The following is an 18,540-nucleotide window of genomic DNA, read 5'->3' as shown; positions in this document are numbered from 1 at the left end:
GAAGTCATGCTCTACATCAGATGGGAATCTGTCCAGTGGAATCTTCCCTTTTGTGATTCAAATGTCAGGAGATTCACAGCACTTGGTGACTTTTGGTTAGACTCGGTCAGGGGAGAAGCTATCATGCAGGGGAGAAGCTATCATGCGACAACCTTCCCCTTTTCAGGAATGTGTCGCCCACTTGGGTAGCGGGGCCGCCCTCAGTAACTGCTGAGGGCATCGAGGGCATCACGTGGTGAATTCTAAGATCGGGAAGTCCTTGGGGGATGGAAAGGAATGTCGCCACTGTTACTGAGGAGGCAGATCCACCACCAGGCCTTCTGCTCCAGTCCCTCAGAGAACATGGTAGCGTCTCACGTCCCGTCGTGATTCCGCGCCCTCCTGCATGCAGGCCAGCGAGCGTCCTACAAAGGGTCCGAGGTTTGCCATCACCCGGTCCCTGGATGTTTCACATCTTCGTTTCTTGCGTTCCCCTCCCCCCAGGCCAGTAGTAATGCCTCCCTGTGAGGAGCTCCTGGCCGCCCAGCCCCTGCAGACGGCATGGAGGCGCCTCTGGCAGCATCTGCCTGAGCCCGGGGCCTAGGGCTGGCTTGTGACAACCATTCTCGTGCGCTGACCTTGCGGGCCCCAGCAGAGCAAGGCACTCGAGAGCAGTGCCATGTCTCCCAGCTCTTTTTACGTATGTCATCACGTTTGTCTCTAGGCCACCGTGTAGTTCGTGCTCACAGAATACTTAGGATGGATGCAGCACGGAAGTCCAGAAAAGCGGGCTTTCAGCGTGATTCATTCCTCCTGGGGTGCCCGAATCATAGGCACTAGGTCAGATATTACAGGTGACTGTGTGTATCAGAATGATGTAATTTACAAACAGTGTTTTTCAGAATGAATATCCTAATGTGAAGGCTGTAGTCAGAATGACAGTTCTTTATCTGCCGTCTTTAACTCTCAGTAGAGCTTCTGGTCAGGCTTTGCTGGGTGGCCTTGAACGTGACACTCACCCAGGCTTTAACTCTGCTTCTCCCGCCTCTGCAGTCCCCACATGTGTGACCTGCAAGGGATTTCGGCCCAGGCTCGCTCCTCCACTTTCTCTGTAATTTCACAGATACAGCGGCGCACACCCTAAACGGAGGCCAGTTCTAGGATAAGCAGTAAGCTCTTCTGTTAGGGCGCATTGGCAGGACTGTTGTCACACGTAGCCAGATGAAAATCCAAGCTTTCCAAGTGTTTCCCTAGTTAATTCCCTGGGCAAATGCTTATATGTGACACAGAAAGCATCATTCTGGGCCTTGTGCTGTACATGTGGGGTTTTTGTTCTGGTTTGGCTTTGTACCTTTATGCATTTATCCTTTGCTAATAAGGTGTGTAAGACTGGAACGTAAAGGAAACAAAGGCATTTTTAAAACTCAGAATTAGAAAGGATTTGTTTTGTTTTTTGAGCCACGTGTGTGAGCACATGCCCGTGTATGAATTGGGAGAGTAGCTGGATGACTTAAGGAATCCTTGTTTTGTTTCTTCCTTATCGACCTGCATTTTCTATGCTATTTAACTCACTTCCTAAATCTTGAAGGAAGGGGGCAGTAATTTACTAGCATTAGGGAATGGTGAGAAGTCACAGCTACCCTGTGAAATCCACTTCCTATGCCTTCTTATGTCTAGAAAAATACATTTTATGTTTGTGACAAATGAAAACGATGAGGTTTTTTGGTATTTGAAGAGATTTCTTTTACAAGAATAAGGACGATTCTTCCTCTAACTTTATCTCATGTGGAGACATAGATCTATATGTGTATTTCTGCATGTACGTCCCCATGTCTGCGATATACTGAAGGTTTTGTGCAGTATAGTGACATGAATGGCAGAATCCCACGTACATTCCGGCTCAAGCATTTAGGTGGCATCTGGGCAGGCTCCAGCAGTCAGATGGAACCCTCAAACCAGCGGAAGATGCGGGTCACTGAGGACGTCTTGGCCTCTGGGTCGGAGTCTCATGCCGAGGCGTTTCCATCATTTGCTGGAATACGTCCAGTGCTGAGGAACTTACCACCCCCCCAAGCCCTCCGTTTCTTGGAAAGCTTTCATTTTCAATAGTTTTTTTCTCATGTTAAGCCAAAATCTGCCTTCCTATAACTTTTGCCCTAGTTGTGTCGTTTGTAGCTATTCTAACTCCTTCTCCATATGTCCCTTCAGCTAATTGAAGCCGGCCATCATGTCCTCATTTCCTTCTCGCCATCCAAACACTGATGCTTAGTGACTTTTCCCATCCTCCAGGCGGACTCCAGATTCCACAGAAACCTCAGCCGTCTGGTGGCCGGTTCTTAGCATGCGTTACCACCACGTTCCATTAGGGGCTTCTCATATGCGCTGTCTTGTGAAGCCCCTGGGCTTGCTTGTTTGAAATTGCTCCTATGACAGTGACCGCTCTTATTTACATGGATCTGCGTTTAAAAATGTGTGCGGGATTTGTTCTATGCATGTTACCATCCTGGATTCTTTAACCTGTCTTCACCTACGCCCCGTCTTGTCCTGGAGGCTGACAGTTTTCCTTTTGTCCCCTCGCAGGCTACCTGAATGTGCTCTCCAACAGCCGCTGGCGGGAGCGCTGGTGCAGGGTCAAGGATAACAAGCTTGTTTTCCACAAGGACAGGGCCGATCTGAAGACCCACATCGTCTCCATTCCTCTCCGTGGCTGCGAGGTGATCCCTGGCCTGGACTCCAAACACCCCCTGACGTTCCGACTGCTTCGCAACGGGCAGGAGGTGGCTGTGCTGGAGGTAGGGCCATCTTCCCGCCAGAAGCCAGCGCCGACCCTGTCAGCTCAGCATCGCACTGTTCTGGCAGTGCCGTGTCTCATTCACAGCCTGTTATCTCACTTTGCCCATCTTGTTCGTCTCTGCTTTTCTTCCTGTGTCACGTCCTCTCTCTGAGGGGCGTTGGCAGGACAAACAGCACTGCGCCCTTTTCTACTAAGATGTGCACATCCGACTTGTCTGCCTCGTTAGCTCCTTGTTTCATGTCCTCTCTGAATGTGTTAGCGTGGAAATTAAAGGCAATCCATACTGTGGGTTACGTTTTTTCAAGCAACTTGTTTTAAAATTTTCAGTAGAATTTTTTCTCCTTAATGATGGTTTGCCTTTGAAGTGGTGGTGTTTCCTTTAACTCGCCCTTCAGAATGTTCTTGAGTGCTTTACAGGTGAACAGGTAGGTGTTTTTGGACAACCCATTGCGTTACAGACAATGGCCAGTGAGCCAGATTACATGGAAACCAAAAGAAGACCTTTGGTTTTTCAGGAGCCCTTGGCTTTGCATGCATTTTATTCATTTGGCTGCTGCTCTAGAATGGATTCACTAAAGCAGAAAATGCAATTAAAACGAATTTCTCAACAGAATTAAAACTTTCATTTTTAAAAGTTTTAATTTTTATTTTTCTTCTCTTATATTATTATTTTCCACCCAATATTAGTTCAGACCTTTGCCCCTTTGTCTTTTTCCCACTCAGCATTGTTGTGATTGAGACGCAGAGATACACAGAGATGCGTGTATCCATGTTTACACAAGTATCAGGTGGTAGAATTTCCAGAGAACCTGTGAACGTATTTATGCTATCTGGTCCATAGAACGAGGTCTATTAGGTTCGGTGGAATGGCGATGTGTGTTCTCATTAATCAGACGTAGAGCCAAATTCTAGCTGACTGGAGCAATGCTGATGAGGGGAGGAAGGAGCCCGGCTGTGACGATGAGACGCGGGGGCCCAGACAGGCCAGCCGGAGGTCTTGACAGGAGATGAGAGTTTGTTTCCGAGATGATGTTCATGGAAACTTCTTTTTCGGTGGGGGCAAAAGAAGATGAACAGTCTAGCTCTCCTTCCCACAAGGCTCAGGGCCCAGTAGTTGGAGATAACAGCTCCCGAGTCCTGCCTGCTGCCCCACCTGCTGACTCTGCAGCGTATGATTTCACAGAGAGGAGGCCAGGCCTGGCTGGAGGCAGGATGTCTGGGTCCCAGGCCTCGTTCTGTCATGGGCTTTGATCACAACCAAATCTTTTCTTCTCTCGGCTTCTTGATGTGTCTGTAAAACATGCGTGTTGGCTACAGTTGGTGTGCTTGGTAAGCGTTTCTGCAGGGTGAAAACAGCAGGGTGGATGGCAGTGGAAGAAAGCTGGAAACGTAAATGAGGAAACTATATTCTTGATGGAAAACAATGCCGGGCTCATCTGAGAGCTTTGGCAGCAGATCTGAGAGAGGGTGCAGGACAAGAAGGCATGAATTGGCACACGCTGGGTGTGCAGGAAGGAAGAGTGGGGAGTCGCGCCTGCAGTCTGAGGGAGGCTGGGCTGGATTCTTAGATGGAGAAATCCAGGAAGTGGGGGCAGAGATGTGAGGGCCTGGGGAGACGCTCACCTGTCCTGCCTTCGCCCCAAGCACTGCAGGTGCAGGTTCCAAGTCCTTGAAAGAGAGGGGTCGTGTTCCCATACCCTCTTCTGTATTCTAGTCATTACATCAAACACACACACACACACAGCGTTCCACCATTAGCAATGAGTTCTGAAACCATTTTTATTTGTATGTATTTTTTCTTTGACATTCACTTAACTCACACATTTGCTAGCTCAGTGTCCCCTAAACTTTAAACATTATTTACACATTTGATTAATCAAATTTATTTAGACATTTCATATACCACTATAAATGTAATAAAATTGATTTTCTAAGTCGCCTAACAAGAACGATTTAAAACTTTGATGAATGAAATTTTTTTATTATTATTATTATTGGGGAATATCGGGGAACAGTGTTTCTCCAGGGCCCATCAGCTGCAAGTCATTGTCTTTCAATCTAGTTGTGGAGGGTGTAGCTCAGCTCTAAGTCCAGTTGCCGTTTTCAATCTTTAATTGCAGGGGGTGCAGCCCACCATCCCATGCGGGAATTGAACCGGCAACCTTGTTGTGGAGAGCTCGCTCCAACCGACTGAGCTGTTCGGCTGCCCCTCCAGTAGCTCAGTGGTAGCTTGTCTTCTATCTCGTTGTGGAGGGCGCAGCTCACTGGCCCATGTGGGACTCGAACTGGCGACCCAGTTGTTGAGAGCTCGCGCGCTAACCAACTGAGCCATCCGGCCGCCCTAATGAACCAAATCTTAAAGATGTATTTCAGATTTGCCAGTTAGGGGTTCAGTTCAAAGTCAGGGGTTGGGGAACATTTCAAACATCTTAAAAAATAGCACACACAAAACAGCCCAATGATTGTGAATCATTATTACACCTATATAAACGCACTGATATACAAGTAAGTTAGTGTTTTATACCATCTAATCAAGGGAAATAAAATTGCCATTTCAGGCCCGTTTAGGATGCCGCAGCAAGGGCAGCCCGTCAGCAGAGTCTGAGGCCAGCAGGGCGTTGGCCCGACGGTGCTTTCCAGGCTGGGTCGGCCACATTGCAGGGGCTGCTTTTTCTGGCCTGATTTTGTTGCCAAATTAATGAGGCTTCCTAAACAACTTCCTTTAGCTGAGATTTAACTAATCACATTCATTTCCGTGTCTTACACCCTAGTGCCTTGCCCCCAAATAATTGGAAGGCACTGTTAGGCCCTCAGATTTGTATTTCCTTGGGTTGGGTCATTCTGGAACCTCCTGCGTTAAGGCTTAGTGTGAATTCGGCGTGGATCCTATGACTCGGGCAATAACTGCACCTTCCGTCTCTTTCCTACTCCTCACGTCTCACCTTCTTTCCAATTCTGTGGTCTCTGTGGACATATTTATGAAAATGTTAAAACTCTTTAGCATGACTTAAATAAAATGCACTTTCCCCTTTACCGGAACAGGCTTCTTCTTCTGAAGACATGGGCAGATGGATCGGAATTTTGCTGGCTGAGACGGGGTCCTCGACAGACCCCGGGGCCCTGCACTACGACTACATAGATGTGGAGATGTCTGCAAATGTCATCCAGACGGCCAAGCAGACCTTCTGGTGAGATCCGTCGCCATGTCACTTGGCACTGAATTAAACAGCTTCATGTTTTCCCTCATTTTTTTACTTTTTATGTGCGTCTGTAGCCTCAGGAGGAAAAACAACTAAAAACTCTCCCTGTTGTATTATATTAATCTAAACTTTGGTGAATTCTTTGTCATTTTAACCCTCCACGTTTCCTATTAGAAGAAGGGTTGGCAAACTTTTTCTGTAAAAGGCAAGACAGTAAATAGTTTTGGCTTTGCGGGCCAAATATTCCCTGTTGTGACCACTCAGCTCTGCCGTGGCAGCCACAGACAATACATAAATGAGTGGGCGTGACTGTGTTCTAATAAAACTTTATTTGCAACCACAGGCAGTGGGCTGGCTGTGGCCTGTGGGCTGGCGTTTGCTGACCCTGGTGTCAGGGGAACAGTCCTACGAAGCAGAAATGATTCTTCATATTGTGTAATGAGGACAGAGGTTTCAAAGCCATCACTCATGGACTTTTAAAATTTTAATTGTGATTTTTGTTTTTTTTAAACCAGCTGTTGCATACAACTCATTCTTTTGAATCATGATTTTTATTTTTTTAACACATTGATGGCAAAGATAATTATAGCTGCAGTTCTCAAAGTGTGGTCCACAGACGCAGTCCAAGAGGTCGAAACTATTTTCCTAATAATACGAAGAAATGGTTTTCCTTCTTCACTGTTGTGCCACTTGCGTCAATGGTGCAAAGGCCACGGCGGGTAACTCGGCACACTCGTCAGACCACACATGCTGTCATCACTGTGTCCTTCACCCCCACACACTTGCAGTGAAAGAAAATGCTGGACTCCCCTAAAATGTCCTGATGAAGCACTAAAATGACTTTTTCTCTGAAAGTTGTCGAATGAACACTTATTTAATGCTCAGCCAGGAGATGCTGGAGCTAAGTAAGTAAAGATACCTTTGGCTGGTATTAGGAGTCAGACCTCCGAGTCCCCCCTGCTGGGGGTCATAGCCTTGGCAGAATGAATGAGTCTTGGACAACTGGGCCAGAAAACCTCCAGTGATGCAAGAGGTTTTCTAAAGTATAAGCCACCTCTTCTGACTGCTGTTCTTTTGTGTGAAAATCAGGATGACATAGTTCGATACTGAGTGTTCTGTGTATGTTATTATTTTTCCATAATAACATTAATCAGCAAAATGCAGGTAAGTTATCATTCATTAAATAAAGCACATTTAAAGTGGCTTTTTAAGACATGTGATATCCATAAATCAAATTTTGCAAAATCTACATGTCTAGAGTGACATAAAAGAAAAGTTTATGGTTGTTCACTGGTTATTTGGAAGTTATGAGGTTTCCAAAAGCCTCTCCTAAGTCCACCTATGTCTCCAACTATAATCAGCAAACTGATAACCCCACTGAAGAGAAGCCCTGCATGAAAGCAGTTTCCCTAAACGTGGCTGGCGTCTCATTTCTAAAGGAGTGGACTATTAATCTAAACCCAATGTGGGAAGGTTGCATTTCTGAGAAAGGAATGAGGATTGCAATATTGAAAAATTATTTATTAAAAATAAGCATGTAATGAGTATATGGCTGCAAGAATCTTTGCTACCCCATTAAAATCTTTATAGATGTCAGTTAGCAATAAATTTCATTTTCATGTTTCAGTTTTCTAGCTAAACATTCTTGTAAAACTTAAGAAGAGATTTAACAAGGAAAGTGTTCAAAACATAAAATATGGTAGCTTGCCAGTGTAATAAATATTCTAAGATTAAATTCCTTTTTTGCTTTTATGCAAATTGGCAGCTATGAATCTTTTCAAGGTTATTAGGGAAAATCTCAGTGCATTGGCTATGTCTGAGGGAGAAAGAGCAATGATATATTTTTGGAAGAAGACATTAAAAGAAAAAATAGTCATTTAAGTTCCCCCAGGAAAAGTGGTATATTTAGGAATATTTACAATATTAATAATGGTAAACTGTTGAAACATATTTTCCCGAGGCCCATTTTTAAATGAAATATATAGATTATATGATGCAAGGGAAACGTTCCGAAGTTTTCTCCTGAAACTCCTCCAGAACCGTGCTGGGTTGGAGGCCCATGAGAAAGCTGTGCTACTGCTGCTGATAAAAAGCGATGGATCCGATGAGCAGAGCGGGGAATAGACAAACTGATAGGAAGCTGCTGTCTCGACTCACCTTACCCGAATTCCCGGGAGATTACGTAAAAATGTATCTCCATAGCACATGGATGAGCCGTGAGGGCATTATGCTCGGTGAAATCAGCCAGGCACGAGAAGATAAATACTATGTGATTCCACTTCTGTGAGGCACAGAGGAGGCAGTAGAATGGAGGCTGCCAGGGGCTGGGGGATGGGGAGTTAGTGTTTCCTGGGGTCCGAGTTTCAGTTTGGGAAGGTCAAGCTCTAAATGGATGGCGGGCATGGTGGCGCGACAGCGTGAAGGCCCTCAGTGCTGCTGAACTGTGCATTTGCAGCGGTTATGAGACAGAATTTTATGTGTATTTGAATGACAATATACAAATATTTCCTATGAGTGACTGACTTACGATTTGGGTTTAACAAGTGGCATGCGGTCTCTTATTTCTGCTTTTCCATTTGGCTGAGAGTCCTGTTGTAGAAAGTGCAGTAGGCAGAAGAGAGGGACCTAGTCTTGGCCCCACTCACTGTAGGTCCCGGACACGGGTTGGGGGCCCACATCCCTCTCTGTAGGTGAGGGGTAGACTAGATGCGGCTAAGGTCTCTTCCCACCAGGATGTCCTGTGTGTCTGTGACCTCTCGCTCTTCTGACCCTGAGTCAGAAGCATCCTGCTGGTGTCCATTCCATGCAGGTAAGCTTCGGTCCTGCCCACTCGTGGTCCCCACTCCTTCCTGGCATCTGTGTAGCAGTGTGAATGCCAGGCATAAGGCCGAGAGCTGAAGGACGGAGCAAGCCCAAGGCTGTCCCTGCTGTGAGGGGCTCCGTGTGCCCGGGGGCAAGAGACACATGACAAGCTCATAGCCGTGCGACCAGTGGTGGGCGCTGGACATGGGCGGGAGCGGCCACGGCGGGGTTTGCCTTCTTTCCATTACTGCCTCTCGCTAACAAAACATGTACATGGTCTTACCCCAAAATAGCCTCAGGTGAGACATTCAAGTTAGAAAACCTTAAATACATATTTATAAACAAATCAAAAATCTCCTGTTATTACAGAACTCTTAAATATTTAAATTTTTCTTTCCTTCTTTTAGTTTTCCTTTTCCTACATACTTTTATGTATTTTAAATATAGAATAATCGTATACGTTTTTTATAAGAAAAGAGCACGAGTTCTTTTGTAAATGAATGCGCTTAAGGCCGGTGTGGACGTGCATAGCGGCCTTCCGCCAGCAGAGGGCAGTCGCTGCGCCCGGAAAGCCGCTGCCTGGGCCGCGACCAACAGGAGTGCGGAGGGAGACTAAGCCTTAAAACCCGTTTCCTCTGGCTCCCTCTTCCATCAGAAATCAGCTTAGCTTTGTTGCAAGACCTCTTAGGAGGATGAGAGAGGCAGTTTTCACTGTCCCTGCTACCGCCCTCACCTTTTTTCATTTACTCTCTTTTTTATTCACCTACTTACCATAGAAAGGTAAGATCCCATGAAGAAATAAAATTTGAAAAAAAAAAAAGATTTAAAAAAAAATTCCAGACTAGTATAGTTCACCCAGTTGGGAGAAGCTTTTTTCTTCTCTGAGCATTCGGTTTTTTACGTACAACACACCTAAATTCACGAGTGAACCACTCAGGCATTCATTCCCTCGGCACGTATTTGTTGGGCGCCTTTTGTGGGCCAGCCATTGTCCCAAACACTGACCTGACCTAGGGCAACGAGCAGAGCTGCCCCGGGCCTGTTCTCCTGCAGCCGGTGTTCTGGTGGGCAACACAGATGGTGAGCGCGTGACGATGTGCTCCGTGGTGAACAGTATTAGGAAGAAGAACTGGAAGGATAGGGGTGCTGAGATGGGAGGGGCGCTCAGGGAGGGCCTCTCAATGAAGTAACGTTCCCACGGAGGCTGAACAAGGGAGGGGCTCTGTGAGAGGAGCTAGCTCCCAGGCAGGCAGAGGGGCAAGGCCTGTGGTGACAGAGCCACAGGGAGCCTGGCTGGGGATGATCTGGGGATGGGCCACAGAGACGGCCTCGCAGGCCACAGCCGTGCTTTGGATGTTCTCCGAGCCACTTCAGAGGTCCCTGGAGGTTTTGAGCAGAGGGGTGACGTGTCTGGCTTGCCTCCTGAGGGGTCACACTGTCCACTGTCAGGGCTCTCTGACGTTCAGGGAGTGGAAGGCGGAAGGAAAGGTGAGCTGTCCTGAGGTGATGCTAAACGATCACTGAGAACGCGAGAAATGCTGTGGAATAAACACTCTAAAGAGCGTAGGGGCCCACAAACTTCCCCAGAAAAGGCTACACAGTAAATATTTCAGTTTTGCAGCCCGTATGCTCTCTGATCTTGATAACAGGGTCACGAAAGAGGCATATAAACGTCTTGAAAGCAGCCACAGACAGTGCGTAAATGAAGGGTCAAGGCTGTGTTCCAATAAAACTTTATTTACAAAAACAGGCAGTGGGCAGGGGTGGCCCCTGCTTAGACTGGTGAGAATGAAAACGGTTGCTATTTATTGAATGCCAGTTATGCGCCAGGCATTGCTTTATGTATCCAGCCTGCATTGTCGCCAGGCCTTATCAGCATCCTGCCGGGTGGTGGTGTCCTACCTTATAGGTGGGGAGTGTGGCCCTAAGTACCAGCTACTGGTACTTCCTCTCGACCCCCAGAGCCTCGGACGCCACCCTGAGCATCGGGTTAGAACTCATGTAAGATTTGTCAGTTGACTGGAGCGTTTTATTCATGTCCTGTCTTTCAGCTTCATGAACCGGCGAGTCATATCTACAAACCCGTATCTAGGGGGTACCTCCAACGGCTACGCCCACCCCAGCGGGACAGCACTGCATTACGACGACGTCCCCTGTATAAACGGCTCGGTGAGTGTGCCACGCTCCCAGAGGGAATGGGGGCTTGTTAGAAGGTCTCTGTCATTTAGTCCCCCTGCTTTCAGTCCACATGAGATGAGGCTCGTTTTCATGCTGTGAGGAAGATAAAAATCCATCCCATCTCTCCTGTCCTTTTTTTTGAGCAGCTGTTCATCTCAATCTGCATTTGAACAAGTAGGGGATTTGACACCACTAGACAGTTCGTCATTCAATATCACTGTCAGTAATTAAAGATTTTGGCACGTCCCCAAATTTTGACTAAAGGGTAACACATTAGTGTCTATATCTCAGATGGATCAACATGTAGTACGGTGTGAGTTATCAGTGAATCGCTGGTTCCCTGGGTGAGAAAAACGCTGAGGATCACCATCAGAAAGCAAGAGTTGCCATGGGGTGTTGCCCACACTCCAAACTCAAGATACCCTCCTTCAGGGCACACTTGGAGAACTGGGAAGCCTGCCCCCACCTTGTGCGGGGCATATACCCACTTACAAACCGTGCAGCTTCTTGTATTGACATGGCCTCCAGGGTGTCTGTTTGGCCTTCAGAGTTTTGATTTGTTCTCAGTTTACGTCTTAGGCATAAATTAGCAGAACTCATCAGTAAACGTTTGTTTCACGATGTCTCCACGTTACTCAGCTCACGGCCATTTATTGAGCATCTTCTCTGGGTTCGTCGTCCGGGTAATCAGAGGTCAGGCCTTCAGAGTCCACAGTCATGGGAAGGGCTCACGAAAACCATCCTGTCACTGGTCCCCCAGTTCTGGGTAGATTTGAACTGGCCTCTCTGCGTTAGGATGTTTCAAAGGTGGGAATAGTGTGTGTGTTCATTGTGAGTTTTTAAGCTTTGGAGGTATTTTGGGTTTTTTCCTACTGTTTTGCTTCCCCATTCTATTCTTAGTATTTTGATGGATGTCACCTCTCAGCTCCCTGTTATCCACCATCATAAAATTCACACCCGCGCAGGCAGGAACCAGGAGACCATTGCCTTCCTGAGGGCAGGGACTCCTAGAGCTTAGAATTGTAAGCAACTGGAAGTCAGGGTACGTGCCATGGGCCTTCTCTGTCAGACCCCCTCCCGCCATCAGGCCTGCCTCGTGTGTGGGGGGCGGGGGGCCAACTGTCCACGGCTCTTTGACTCTCAACAGGGATGTCTCTGCATCACAGCCTTCCCCCTTCCCTCCTCCCCTTCTTCCTCCCGTCCTCTCTCCCTCCTCCCTGCCCTCCTTACTCCCCCTCCTTCCTTATTTTCCGAGGCTCCTAGTGTCCAGACTCTGTGCTAGGGACTGGAACAAAATGGATAAGGTACAGCCTTAAGGGGCCTCCCAGTCTAGAGGGAGAGAAAAGAGGCGGTGGGAGGAGAGCTGACCGGCACCTGGGCCTGCAGGCACCTGTTCAAGTGCAGGTGAAGGCCGGTCGGGTTCATGGTTGGCACGGGCCTTAGGGTGTGAGCAGAGCCACTGTGAATTCCAGCCTGGCTGCAGAGTCCATCCAACAGAGTCCTGCCTGAGTCGGGGATGGTCAAGGGCAGGGAGGGGAGACGCGTCCTGTCCCACAACAAGGAGCATTGGGCCAGTCAGTCTCCTCTTTGCCCCCCATTCCCACCACCGTCTTTGCCACGGGGCCTCCAGAGTTTGGGGGCCTCCTGGTGCCCAGTGCACCCCAGCCCTGCACCCCTGTGGAGAGGCTCGTGTGAGCCCACCCACTTAGGAAAGCCCCGTGGTGACCCTTACAAGCAGAGGTCTCAGTCGGGGCGCTGTGCCTGTGCCAGTCACTGTGCTATTTTCAAGGTGGCCCTGGCTCTCCTGGTCCCCGTTTGCTATATGCAGCCACCCGCTCCTTGTGACCGAGCAGCCTCAGCCCTGAGTTTGCCCCACTGTCATCCGGACAACGGCCAGCTTCCCAGAGCCTTGGATCTCAAACAAGCTTATTTGGAAAGCTGACACACAAACCTGTCTTGGAATCTCCCTCCCAGAGACCCTTTCACATCCTCAGAGGGTTTCCTCATGAAAGTATGAGGCTGAGCCTCGGGTTTGGAGGACCAGTGGCTACACAGATTCTCAGCTCGTGCCACTGTCCCAGCCCGCTCTGATCATTGTGTGGGTGCCGGCCATGCCTGGGTCACTCACAGCTGGATCTTTTGGAAATCGAAACGTGCTGTTCCCAGAGGACTGCATTTGGGAACTGTGTCCTGTGGGTGTAATGCCGGCCAGGCGTTCTGGTGTCTAGGACATAGTGTCGTGTGCACAGCTTCAGGGCCCCTGGCTGGTGAAGGCCCTGGAGGCGCAGACCTTCCTCACACCACTTTCCCACACGCCGGACCCTGCCACCAGGCCACCAGTCTCTCGTTAGGAGGGCTTCATTTCTGTGTTCCATGAAGTTCACACTTCTGACCCCAAACCTGACATCTCAGCAGTGTTTCAAGTTCACTGACCTTACCCACTCAGTGCCCCCTGCCGAGGCCCAAAGCAAGATGAAAGTGAGTCTCAAAAAGGATCTGCTGACCCGCACACGTGCAAGCACACACACACTTTTGATCTAGAAACTTCTATGCAGTTTCTGAGTCTTCCATGTGATTTAATCCCCTGGTATTTTAGGAAAATGATAGTCTCGTCTGGACCGTTTTAACCCTGGACAAATATATACTCGGTTGTCATTATGAAAATCTCACATCCAAGTTTATCTGCATGTTCCGTTATTTTTAGATTGTAGTTGGGTCCCCAGCATCACAAAAACAGACACACTGAAGTGATTGCAAAGAAAGAAGAACACTCCCACTATGAAATCTTAATGCTTTTTCTATTTTTATAGTAAAAGCCTGTAATTACAGTCTGGCAGAAAGAAGCTCTGCAAGAAGGATATAAAAATAGGGGAAAATGAGCATAATATATGAATTAATTTTTCTTTTTTTTTTTTTTGTAAACGCAAAGCAATTTATAGAGACCTTTAAAACTTCAAAGGATCCGGTTGCGGTTGTTAGTTTGGGGTTTTAATGTGTAGTTTAATGTCTGTGTCCTGACGTGGCTTCTGGCTATTTTAGTCCTTTAGAAGGAGGTTTTCCGCTAACATAATGCCAGTATATCAATTATACTTGGAGACATCCTATTTTCTGTGATGACCTCATTTCTTTCTTTTTACAGACTGTGTTCTGGTTACGGCACTTTAATCAGCCATAACCAAGCCTGGGACGCAGTGCAGGCTGACACCCCCATAACGCCCAGTCACCGGTGCTGCAGGCGTGGACGGTTCACAGGCCCGAGGCCCATGCAGCGTCCTGTGCTGTGTGCCCTTAGCACAGCTGTTCAGGCCAGCTCGCCTCCGCCAGCCCTGTGACCTCTCTGCCTCAGTTTCCTCCTACTTCATAGGATCCCCCTGAGAATTATAGGGTTCAAGATTTGGAAAGCACTTAAAACAATTGTCTAGACCATAATGATTACTGTACAACAAGATGAAGTGCTTCGCGGGACTCTCGCCGTGGCTGCTCGGTCCCCGGGCGCCCCGTCTGGCTTCCCTTCCCTTCTGTCACATTGCTCTGCTTTCTGGATCAGGACTTCCGTCCGAAATCTGGTCCTTTAAAGAAAGAAATGTCAAGTCACTTCTTTTTCCTGCTTTGAAAAACAGACCAAAAACTTCATAAGCCAGTGATTCTGGGGATGACTGAAGGAAGAAAGAAAATTTTCCTAAAGTCCCCAAAAGTAGAAGAGTTCTTCTGAATCAGTTCACCTATAGTACTTGTGTGTCTGTGTTTTATTTTTAACAGCTGGGGGTACGTGCGCATGTTTGGGGGTGCTAATAATGTCTCACTGTGCTAAAATCTGCTGTGTTTTCTGTGGCCGAGACACTAACGACAAAGCTGTGTGTATTACAGTGGGAACCCGAAGATGGCTTTCCTGCTTCCTGTAGCGGAGGCCTGGGAGAAGAGGTGCTTTATGATAACGCAGTCCTGTACGATAACTTGCCGTCTCCGAAAATCTTTGCGCGCCACCCGCCTGCTGACAGGAAGGCTTCTAGGCTATCTACTGACAAACTGTCCTGTAACCATTACAAACACCCCACCTCCTGTGGCCTACCTTCTGCTCAGTCTGTCACTAACACCTCTTCTGTGGGGAGGGCGTCTCTCGGGCTCGGCTCCCAGGTACAGCATCGCATTCTGTCATGTTCTAGAATCCTCTTTCAGTCAGGGTCCTCCTACAAAGTTTTGCAATGATACCAACTTGTAGTCAGGGAGACCCATCAAGGGTAAAGCATAATTTATTTCTCCCCAGCTAGAAAGTAATTTGCAAGTGCAATCAACATTTGGCCACCCAGGAACTGATGAAATATTTCTAACTGGTTCATGGTTTAAGCACCATATTTCTTTACCTACATCTGGCTCTCTTTCCATTCTTGGAAAACTCCCCAGTGAATTTTATGAATTATGTCAGCTAAAGGCAAAGATTCTAAAAAGGACAGGGACGGTGAGACTTTCAGAAGATTCTTGAGCTGCAAGTTTTTTTAATGTTTCCATTACATGTCAGGGAGGAATGGTGGACTCCAGGTAGTAAGTGCTTTTTGATCTTTAAACATTAAATAGGATTGTTCAGAGTACTGTGGTATTTTTCCATAATACGTATAAAAGTGTGCTCCCTAAAACCAAGTAATAAGGATTATGGGTTGTCATTGAATCATTGAATGATATACTTATCATTCAACCTTGATATTGAACTGTTGCTTGTCCCACAGCTCACATTTATGGCAAGCTGTAACATTTCAGCATAAATACTGATTTGTGTTTTCACGCATTTTCAACCTAAGAATTTTTTTATACGTTGAATAGAGAGCTATACGTCATATGTAAGAGTGCTCTACACACACAAAGCAGATGGACACATTTTAGATTTTTTTCTTTTCCCTCTATTTTTGCGGTAATCTTAAAAAAAAAAAAAATGATGAATGCCCAGAAGACCCTAGAATTTCAGATCATGGTGGCATATAGCAACTTTTCCCAACTGATTGGTTTCATCAGAATCCCATGGAAAGTTTTTTGTTTGTTTTTGATTTTTAATGACAGTTGTTCAGATCCCGGCTCTGGAAAGTCTCTTGGGTGAGTGTGAGGGGCCCAGACCCATGTGTGGTCAGGCGTGGGAGCCATTGGCCTCTAGTGTTTTTGAGTCCTTATGTTGAAAGTCTGGTAGTTTGCTGAGCAAACGGAGGTTCCGAAAGTGTCAGTGATTCGCTCAGCAGCTCCTAGGTGCTGGAGCCAGAATTTGAATCCAGGCTCTAATGCCTCCCGAACATGGGCCCACGGCAGGAGGAGGTGGAGTGATGGAAAAGCATAATATAGACTTAGCCTTTACCCTCCAGCTGAAAGCGTCACACAGCTGAGGCGCACGCCCGCACTTGAGCAAAATGCAGCATTTGTTGGCCTGCAGCAATCCAAGAAGTAGGGGTACTATTGGATTTTTTAAAAAACCTGTGGTTGGTCAAAATTTAGTTCACACTGTTTCTAGATCGTGAGTCTTATTTCCTCAGACACTGTCAATGAATCAAAAGTAGTTATTGATCCCATTAGGGCACCAGGCAGCTTAGAAGCGCTAGAAGCAGGATGTGGTTGCATAGTCATGCTGCTCCCTGAAAGAGCGTTCCAGAAAAGAAACGCTGTTTGTCAGAAACAGACTTAAGCAATCTCAGCCCAGTCACTTAGTACCCCGGTACCCAACTGCCTATGCCGGCGTCCAGACCAGCAGTAGTGATCTCCCAGCAGAAGCACATAACTTTTACTGCATCCAACTGACGACATCCTAGAGTCCCTTCGTACTGGAACCTCTTAGCCAGTCGGGGGAGATCCCAGGAGTCCAGTGCTTGGGAACCAGATCGGGTTTCTACGACCCTCATGTTTTTCTGTCTGTGCTACGTGCTACTTAGCGTCAGAGACTGAAACAATTTACTGCAAAAAAAAAAAAAAAAAAGCTTTTTTGATCGTTTGCTTGTTTTTGATTTTCTCATATATTTATTTCAACAGTTGAAGGGTAAAAAGCCCCCAGTAGCGTCCAGTGGAGTTACAGGAAAAGGGAAGGCTCTGAGCAGTCAGCAGAAGAAAGCGGATTCGGCAGCCGGCGTGAAGCGCACACCTTCAAGTAAGGTTATCCCTGGCGTCGTGTTCTAGTAGTAGCTGCAGGTTGCAGAGTTGGGCTGGATGAGCCATCTTCCCATCTCCCCACTCAGGGAGACAATGCCGGGTTTCGGGGTGTCAGTGGACTTGATGGGACTGCGGCAGCATCATCCTCATTTGCTGGGTGGGAGAATGGTGACGATTCTTCCCCCAGCCTTTATGACAGTTGTATAGGAAAGGAAAAGCAGAGCTGGTTTGTTAACGGTAGAAGTGGTTAAACACATTTAAGTGTGAGGCAGCGGTACCGTGTTTCCCCGAAAATAAGACCTAGCCGGGACCATCACCTCTAATGCGTCTTTTGGAGCAAAAATTAATATAAAATCCCGGTCTTACTTTACTAGAAGACCCAGTCTTATTTTACTATAAGACCGAGTCTATATAATATAATATAATACCTGGTCTTATATTAATTTTTGCTCCAAAAGATTCATTAGAGCTGATGGTCTGGCTAGGTTTCATTTTCAGGGAAACGGGGTAGGTGCAGGTGGCAGTGCAGCTGCAAGGGCCCTGGACTTGGGGCCCAGGGACCCCGGTTTATGTCCCCGATCTGTTGGGGACTTAGTGACTTCAGTCGAGTCACGTACACGCTCAAAACTCGGCTTCTATGTGTTAGCTGTACACGAGTGGCTACTGTGATTTATTTCCATGGTGAAATGACCCAGGTAATAACGGACTCCAGAGCACTAGAGAAACACGGAGTTAGGCAGGATCCTGGTCCCGCAGTGCCAGGTCGTCGCCTGTCCTCCTGCCTCATTCTCAGAGCCACCTCTTAAGGGTAGGTGTTGTCATCCACCTCGCTGTGCACACGTGGAAATGGCCTCTGAGGGATTCCGTGGCTTCCCCGGGGCTCACAGCGGGGGGATAACAGAACCAGAGTGAGCACCAGGTTTTACCCGAAGCTGGCAGGGGACAACCGAGCAGAGGAGCAGCGACCCAAGGGGACTCGGTACCCTCCCTTTTCTGCAGGTGGATAAAGCAGGACAACACTGTTATCAGACATAATAGTGTTTCTTCAGCCTGGTGATGCTGGGCACCTCTTCACTCGGCAGCCAGGTGCCATGGACCCATGCCAGGCGCTCGGCTTGTTGGCGGGCTGCGAAGATAAGACACATTAGGTGCTTGCGTCTGGCAGAGAATCACACAGCGACACACAGAGGGACCAGCTGAAGCTGGGCGCTTACGAGGCTCAGCAGCTGCCGTGGTCTGGGCGGGCGGGAAGGTGTCCAGGCAGCGAGATGTGAGGGGGCTTGTGAGTGGGGCAGGGCCGCTGGACGTCGTGTCTGCTTTCTGCCTCTGGCTCAGTAGCTGGAGGAGCCGTGAGCGCGTGAATAAATGAGCACGAGCCAGCTGCTTCGTTAGTGCCCTCTGACCACCTGACACCAGCTGACCCCCGAGTGTGCCGAGATTTAGTGTCACGGGCAGAGTACACGGGCGTGG

General features: G+C 47.8%; 1 protein-coding gene across 3 annotated transcripts in view; it reads left to right on the top strand.

Moving 5' to 3' along the window:
• The window catches only part of AFAP1 (actin filament associated protein 1), a 125,986-nt gene that overhangs the window by 92,130 nt on the left and 15,316 nt on the right, over positions 1-18,540 (top strand). For 2 of the 3 annotated variants that reach the window (XM_033105959.1, XM_033105958.1), the window contains exons 10-14: positions 2,560-2,771; positions 5,816-5,961; positions 10,827-10,944; positions 14,821-15,087; positions 16,954-17,068. In XM_033105959.1, coding sequence (XP_032961850.1) covers positions 2,560-2,771; positions 5,816-5,961; positions 10,827-10,944; positions 14,821-15,087; positions 16,954-17,068 — 858 coding nt within the window. The remainder of the gene's footprint in view (positions 1-2,559; positions 2,772-5,815; positions 5,962-10,826; positions 10,945-14,820; positions 15,088-16,953; positions 17,069-18,540) is intronic. The other variant, XM_033105960.1, reaches the window with a different exon arrangement.

The sequence above is a fragment of the Rhinolophus ferrumequinum genome, chromosome 5 (assembly GCF_004115265.2).
Source record: "Rhinolophus ferrumequinum isolate MPI-CBG mRhiFer1 chromosome 5, mRhiFer1_v1.p, whole genome shotgun sequence".
NCBI lineage: Eukaryota > Metazoa > Chordata > Mammalia > Chiroptera > Rhinolophidae > Rhinolophus > Rhinolophus ferrumequinum.
Note: the sequence above shows the minus strand (reverse complement) of the source record. Positions and strands in the feature narration are given on the sequence as shown.